This window comes from Pan paniscus, chromosome 5 (assembly GCF_029289425.2).
Source record: "Pan paniscus chromosome 5, NHGRI_mPanPan1-v2.0_pri, whole genome shotgun sequence".
In the NCBI taxonomy this organism is placed as follows: Eukaryota; Metazoa; Chordata; class Mammalia; order Primates; family Hominidae; genus Pan; species Pan paniscus.
In genome coordinates, this window is record NC_073254.2 from 188,909,195 (window position 1) to 188,917,245 (window position 8,051).

General features: G+C 43.4%; 1 protein-coding gene across 2 annotated transcripts in view; it reads left to right on the plus strand.

The window, feature by feature from the left end:
* SMOC2 (SPARC related modular calcium binding 2) overlaps window positions 1-7,757 on the plus strand; it is a 236,946-nt gene extending 229,189 nt beyond the window's left edge. For both annotated transcript variants that reach the window (XM_008973594.4, XM_008973595.4), the window contains exons 12-13: window positions 3,865-3,902; window positions 6,186-7,757. In XM_008973594.4, coding sequence (XP_008971842.2) covers window positions 3,865-3,902; window positions 6,186-6,203 — 56 coding nt within the window. In that variant the 3' untranslated portion in view covers window positions 6,204-7,757. The remainder of the gene's footprint in view (window positions 1-3,864; window positions 3,903-6,185) is intronic.
* The last annotated feature ends 294 nt before the right edge of the window (window positions 7,758-8,051 follow it).

The window sequence follows — 8,051 nt, forward strand, 5'->3', positions numbered from 1 at the left end:
ATAGAAGGATATGAGTCCCTCATGGGCAAGCTAAATCCCCTAGATAATCTCTTTGGAAGGTGGCAGCACCATACAGACAACTGTTGTGAGCCGTGTATCCTGATTTCAAAAGCTTGTCAGTTCCTTCTAGGACTGGTCCACATTGCTCTCTGCAAAGGCTGAGCAGGACCCTGGTGTTGAAGGATACATGGAGTTCTCAGTAGCGCTGGGAGAAAGCTCTGGGAGGAAATGTTTTTTCATTGCATATATTGATAGACTGAAATGAAGGTAACTTTTATGAGTCATGACCTTCCATGGGTCATGCTTCATGCAAGTGACTACAGAATCGCGATGGCTTAGGACCCAAGCGTTTCCTTCTGGTTCACATAGCATAGAGGCTGTGGGTTGCCACCATGCCACCCTGGGCGGGAAGGCAGGTTCAGCGCAGGTCAGCACAGGTCTTGGGAAGATGTGGCAGAGAAGCATGAGAGGCTGAGACACTCGCACAGCCACAAGGGAGGTGGATGCTCAGAGATGGAGCCTCTCAGCCTCCCACCTTCCAAAGGCCCGAGCCGCAGTGTGGGGCAGGGAAGGGGCATGGATGGGCTGGAGTGCTTAGCCCCTGGCGAGGAAGAATGGATGGATATTGGAGCACAACGCGATCTCTTCTGATGCCATCGTCTTAGGTGAAAAGTTTAAATTGCTGCAGAAGTTAGAGTTCTCTTCTTTAGATCCCTCTGAATAATCTGATATGTCTCATTTTTACTGTCTTCTTAGTAATCAAGAAGAAAGCATATGATCACTCCTAGCAAAATAAACTGCAGTTTGGCAAAAGAGGCAATTTGGTCATGGTCAAAAATGAACATTGTGGTCTTGGATACGTATTTAGCTGATTTTGCAGCCCTTTCATTTTCCTTACAGAATTTTTCTTTTTTTTTTTTTGACTTAAAAAAATTCATTATCAGTTATATGTTTTCTACCCTGTATAGTTTGTAATAGTGAAAAGTCAGAAAAACCTAAAGATCCAGGAAGAAATTAGTGAGAACATTCTAAATATCCACACTGTTGCTAAGTTTTTTTTGTTTCCTATATTTTTGCTCACTACTGAACAATGCGCTTTTTATTCTAAAAAATATGAGAAATCAGCCGGGCGTGGTAGCTCATGCCTGTAATCCCAGCACCTTGAGAGGCCGAGGCCACAAGATCAGGAGATCAAGACCATCCTGGCCAACATGGTGAAACCCCGTCTCTACTAAAAATACAATAATTAGCTGGGTGTGGTGGTGTGAGCCTGTAATCCCAGCTACTCGGGAGGCTGAGGCAGGAAAATTGCTTGAACCAGGGAGTTGGAGGTTGCAGTGAGCTGAGATCGCGCCACTGCACTCCATCCTGGGTGGTAGAGTGAGACCCTATCCAACCTCCCCCCCAAAAAAAGAATATTAGTGTTTTTTTATAACTTTAATCTACAGCTACTTCTTTTTATAACTTTAATCTACAGCTACTTCTAACTCCCAGGGAGAATTCTATTAATCAGCAAGCAATACAAAAAAACCTGGCAATTGTTGAATAGCCAAATTGGCTCAGAATAGATTCAAAGTATCACTCCAATAGTATTTGAATTTGAACCGTTGGCTGAAAAGCCTATTTTTTTTCCTGTAAAGTAGTCATTCCAGGCAAGACAAGTAGAGGAACAGCAGCACTCATTTTGGCACTTAGACCATTAAAACCAACTATTTAAAAAAATCATAGATTTAGCCACTGCTCGATGTTTTTGCAATTTACCTAATAGGCTTGTTTTTCACCTTTTCATACTCTGTTTCTATTTGCGTTATGGCAAGGGAAGACAGTTTGAAAATAGAGAAATTTTGCTCTTTACTCCATGTTTTTTATTGAGTGGATAGAAATCAACAGTTAATCAAGGAATATGGGATGAAGGATGCTTCTCTCATCTATTGATTCATTTGAAAACTATTGACCAAGTACTTTCTGCTCTAGATATTGACAGAATAACAGTAAACACACAGGAATGTGTGTCTCTTTAAGGCTTATACTTTGGTGTGGAAGCGAGTCATCAGATAAATAAGAAACCCCACAGCACGATAGGGGTTGCTTATGGAGGAGGCAGAAGGGAAGGTCAGGAGGGCTGGAACATTAGATGGGGACAGGGAGGAGGCCCTGCAAGGTGCGAGTGAGTGGAGACTGGAGGAGCAGAGGAGAACCAAGGGCCGTCGGGTAGAGGGCAGCCTGCAGAGGACAGCAGGAACGCCATGCCCAGCAAGCCCCAGGGGTGGGGAGAAGTCGGGCACTGGAGAGGAACAGGCATCCGGAGTGATGTGATGCCACATGGGTGGACGGGGCAGAGCCCACCCCGCCTCCAGCATAGCCCAGAAGCCTCTGGCTGCTTCTCTGAGTGAGGCCGTTGGAAGGTTTGGGTGGAATGTTTTAGAGGACCTCTGGTTTCCATGTTTGTGTAGACAACAGATGGGAAGGGCTGAAGGAGGAGAGTGGTGAGTTGTCTGCTCGGGTCCACGTGGGAGAGGTGGGCGGTTCCGGCCACGGAGCAGCCTGTGCGAGGAGTGTCGGGCTCTGGATAGACTTTGGGTGTAGAGCCTGAGGGATTTGCTCCCAGGTGAGATGAGGAAGGTAGGAGAAGAGAGGCGTGATCGTGACTCCCAAAGTTTGCCCTGAGCAGCTCAAGAATGGGGTTACTGTGTCCTGAGGATGGAATACATCAGAAAGTAGGTTTGCAAGGGAAGATAATGAGTCCAGTTGGGTCCTGTTTCTTTTGAGCTGCCTATTGAATGAAACTCCACATGGAGATAACGAAGTTGGATCTGATAATCTGGACTGAGGAGAGAAAGAGGTCCATGCTGAAGATTACAGCAGTTTGTATCCTTGGGAGCTGTCAGGAAATAGAGAGTATTTAAAACCCTGAGGCCAACTGAGCCCACCAGTGAGTGGGTGAAGATAGGAAAGGGATGAGGATGCTGGAGCCCCTGGGGTGCTTCCCAGAGGTTTCCATGGAGATGCAAGCGTGGAAGCTGAGCTGAGAGCAGGAAGGAGACTTTCCCAGGAAGCTCCGCTGTGCAGAGGGCGGTGAAGCCAGGAGACAGACAGCACAGCTCCCTCGGGCTTTGACTCTACTCGAAGCTTTGAAAAAACTATTTTGAGCCAAACACGTTCATCTCTCCTGATTTTAATATAGAAGCAAAAGACTTCAAAGAGCTCTTGTTGGGGCATTGCTGATGGCTTTGCTCCCGGCACCCCAGGGACGTGAATCCCCCGCCTTCTGGGGAAAGGTTGAGAAACATCTAGAATTCAGCTCTCCAGGGAAGGTGGATTTACCTTAGAGCTTGGGGTAAAGTAAAACATTCTTCTAAGGCTGGACTAGAGAATCTGTATTGTTAGAAAGTACTTACATAGTTACTTTCATGATCCAGTACTCATAATTTGTGTTAAATGTATATATAGTTAGCTCTTCTGTGGATTCAAGCAAACTTGCATCAAAAATGCTCAGAGAAAGAAAAGATGCAAATAAAAAAATGTAGTATAGCAAGTATTTACACAGCATTTACATTGCATTAAGCATTATAAGTAGTCTACAGATGATTTAAAGTATATAGGAGGTGTTCAGATTATATTAAAATATTACATGATAATATATAAGAAGCTTGAGAATTGGAGGATTTTGATATGCAGGGGTTCTGGAACCAATCCCTTCTGGATACTGAGGAATGACTGTATGTGGTTTTTTTCATGTAAATGAGTTTGCCAATTGATAACACCTTCCTAAAGTGATGTGGACTCCTTCCTGAAATTGTGTTGAACCTTTCATTAAATAATGAGTCTCTGATTTTTAATAATATCTTTTTTTTTTCCTGCTAGCCCCCAGAGGTAATGCTGAAAGTACGTCTAATAGACAGGTAAGTATGTTTATATTTTACTCTTAACCATTTCGTTTTTAAATTATAAACAATAAAAATTCAGAGTTATGTAGATTTGCAATGGCCAGTACCTTCCAAGAAAATAAATAATTCAAGGGAGGCAAGCCTACTGACTACACCCTGTGGGGACTAAAGCAGCCTTGCCGAATTCTATCCGAAATCACCAACTTGTTTGAAAAAAGTTTATTATTTGAACTTTCATTTATTAAGAAAAATTTCTGAGTTCCCTTGTTTGGTAGATTTTTTTTTTTTTTTTTTTTTTAAGAGAAGGGGTTCTGCCATGCTGCCCAGGCTAGTTTCCAACTCATAGGCTCAAGCAATCCACCTGGGATTACAGGCATGCGCCACGGTACCCGGCTGAATTTTTTCAAGCAATTGTCTGAGTGTTTGTAATTTGGTTCCTCCATTTTGTCAGGGAGGTTGCAGGAACAGGAGGCATCCTCCATAAGCAGGTGCATTTCTGCTTCTTTTGGGGTCCCAGCAAGACAAGTGTTGGGCTCCAAAAGGGGCTTTCGGCTCCTGCTGTGTGTTCACAAACATGTGTTGTGTTTCTGGCTCTCCCTCTCAATTTGCAAGTAAAGGATGCAATGGTGGTGTCCTCCAGCCCCAAAGCCACAACCCATCGCAAGTCAAGAACATTTTCCAGAAGATAAGCATGAGTGGGTTCATGTCTCTCTCCTTCAAAGCCAGGACAAAATCCCCACTTCTTTGCTGCCACGAGTCAATTTGTGATTTATTTTGTCTGCACCTGTTTGATGCCAGGTCGACATTTCCTAAGGCAAGCCCCTGTATTTGTTGTGGTTTTAAGTGGAGACGGCCAGCACACACCTTGGATGTAATTTAAAACCATTTCCTGAGGAAAGATGTGTGATCTGCTTTCCTTTGTTTAGCAAATGTTTATGGTTTTAACTTTAAATCTCACCGCAAATCACTTACACTTGAAAACAGGGCTGGTCTGAAAGTAATTACCCTCCCTGAGTGCCAAGACCTCCAGAAGTTGTTTTCATTCGCAAATGGCAATCACTGTACTCATGCGCTCCACGCATCTTAAATAAACTCAGTTCAAAGCACACGCCTCCTGCTTCAGCTCTTTTTTCCAAAAAGAGAAACAGAAGCAGTTTCCCCCTCCTTTTATAGTGCCTGCGTGGACACGCGGACCTCCATGCCTTTCATGCTGTGGCTATTTCAGCAAACTACGATATTGGGATGATCCTAACGGGCAAGCCAGCTGCGGCTCCTACCGGCCGTGGCCATTGAAGGCCACCATGTTGCTTTGAAACATCTCAAAGAATAACATAGTGCCAGCCAGCAAGGGTTTCACTATATGCATGACCCAGACAGGAACTATCAAAAGAAGGGATCACGGGAAGGTGCATGATGCTAACGTGGAATCCAGAGGAGCTCTTTCCTGATCTCTTCAACTTCCGCTGCCACTCCAGAGTCATCAGAGCTTATATTAAATAAGTTGAAATGTTAGTCCACCGTCTCCTCCTGCAATCCTAACCATCTTTTGAGACTGTTAGAATACTTTGACGGGTTGTCTTTATGTACAACTAATTTAAACCTCAAGTTTAGTGTAGGAGATGGGTTTGCCTTCTCACCTCTTCAGATCTTTATCAAGGGGAATAAAAGCCAACCCAGAAACCTCCTAAACTTTAAAATTTAATTATTTGAAATAATAAAACAGAAGAAGGGATCAACATTTGTCGGAATTGGCACTCTTGGAAAACTAAGTCTAGGAGATCATATATTGCTTTTTTTTTCATTCTAAATTACTTTTAATTGAAAGTCAAGATGCTGAGTTACAGTTATCATTTATAATAAGCAAACTTTTTAAGTTGGATTTCTTCTTAAAGAGGCAAAATAGTGAACAAAAAAGATAAAAATGAAAATTAAGAATCAACTATGCCTTTATCAAATTTGAAGCATAAGTTATACTATTAAAATTATTTTTGTATAATCAAGGTGATAAGACATTCTGGAAAACATTTAATGTATTTAGTACTTAGAATACTTACGGTGGATGTTACTTTTTTGAAACGATATATTTTTCCCAATGTTTCTATCATGTCAAGGAAGGAAACTGTTAAGAAGTTACCAGTGTCCAAAATGTCTTCATCGTTTCTTACTCATCCTTACACCTCACATGACCTGCCCAGCCCTCTTTGGTTCAGTTCATTCCCAGAAGCCAAGCCTTAGTCTTCACAGATGAGCGACACACACCTCTGAATATAATGTCTCTTTTTTGTTTTTCCTTTTCAGCCAAGGAAACAAGGATAAATGGCTCATACACCGAAGGCAGTTCCTAGACACATGGGAAATTTCCCTCACCAAAGAGCAATTAAGAAAACAAAAACAGAAACACATAGTATTTGCACTTTGTACTTTAAATGTAAATTCACTTTGTAGAAATGAGCTATTTAAACAGACTGTTTTAATCTGTGAAAATGGAGAGCTGGCTTCAGAAAATTAATCACATACAATGTATGTGTCCTCTTTTGACCTTGGAAATCTGTATGTGGTGGAGAAGTATTTGAATGCATTTAGGCTTAATTTCTTCGCCTTCCACATGTTAACAGTAGAGCTCTAGGCACTCCGGCTGCAATCGTATGGCTTTCTCTAACCCCTGCAGTCACTTCCAGATGGCTGTGCTTACAGCATTGTGGAATCATGTTGGAAGCTCCACATGTCCATGGAAGTTTGTGATGTACGGCTGACCCTACAGGCAGTTAACATGCATGGGCTGGTTTGTTTCTTGGGATTTTCTGTTAGTTTGTCTTGTTTTGCTTTCCAGAGATCTTGCTCATGCAATGAATCACGCAAACACTAAAGCTATCCAGTTAAGTACAGGTAGTTCCCCTGGAGGAAATAATAATTTCAAACTGTCGTTGGTGTGATGCTTTGGCTCAAAGGATCTTTGCTTTTCCATTTTAAGCTTCTGTTTGAGTTTTGCCCTGGGGCTTGAATGAGTCCTAGAGAGTCGTTCCCGATGGTGGGAGGCTGCCTAGGAGGCAGTAAATCCAGTCACAGTGCCTAGGAGGGGCCCATCCTTCCAAAATGTAAGTCCAGTCGCGGTGTGACCGAGCTGGCTAACAGGCTTGTCTGCCTGGTTTTCCTCCTACACGTGGACATTATTCTCCTGATCCTCCTACCTGGTCCACCCCAGGGCTACCGGAAGGTAAAATCTTCACCTGAACCAATTATGAGCAGTCTCCTTACTGAAGGTACAGCCGGATACATGGTGCCCCCGGGGCTGGTGTTGGCAGCCGGGGGGAGGTGCCTGAGGGTCCCCACGGTCCCTTTCTGCTTTTCTGAATGCATCAAGGGTACGAGAACTTGCCAATGGGAAATTCATCCGAGTGGCACTGGCAGAGAAGTATAGGAGTGGAATGCCCACACAGTGACCAACGGAACTGGTCTGCGTGCATAACCAGCTGCCACCCTCAGGCCTGGGCCCCAGAGCTCAGGGCACCCAGTGTCTTAAGGAACCGTTTGGAGGACAGTCTGAGAGCAGGAACTTCAAGTTGTGATTCTATCTCGGCTCAGACTTTTGGTTGGAAAAAGATCTTCATGGCCCCAAATCCCCTGAGACATGCCTTGTAGAATGATTTTGTGATGTTGTGATGCTTGTGGAGCATCGCGTAAGGCTTCTTGCTTATTTAAACTGTGCAAGGTAAAAATCAAGCCTTTGGAGCCACAGAACCAGCTCAAGTACATGCCAATGTTGTTTAAGAAACAGTTATGATCCTAAACTTTTTGGATAATCTTTTATATTTCTGACCTTTGAATTTAATCATTTTTCTTAGATTAAAATAAAATATGCTATTGAAACTATATTAGTCTTTTATTTTCCAGCTAATTGCAGACTTCGATCATTGCTTAATTGTACAAGTGTCCACTGGAAGGGAGGGAAAGGTGAGGGCTCTGGGCAGAAAGAATTGGAACCCTGGCTGTGTCCCTGAGTGCTGTGTGACTTTCGACATGACCCCTCAGTTCCCCCTCTGGGATGCGGGGATGCTGGTGGTATGAATGAACCTCCTCCTTCCACACATGGGAAGAGAATTATGTGAGTTGTTAATGTATGTAAAGTGCTTGGAACCTGCACCCCAGGTGTGCCACGTACATGTG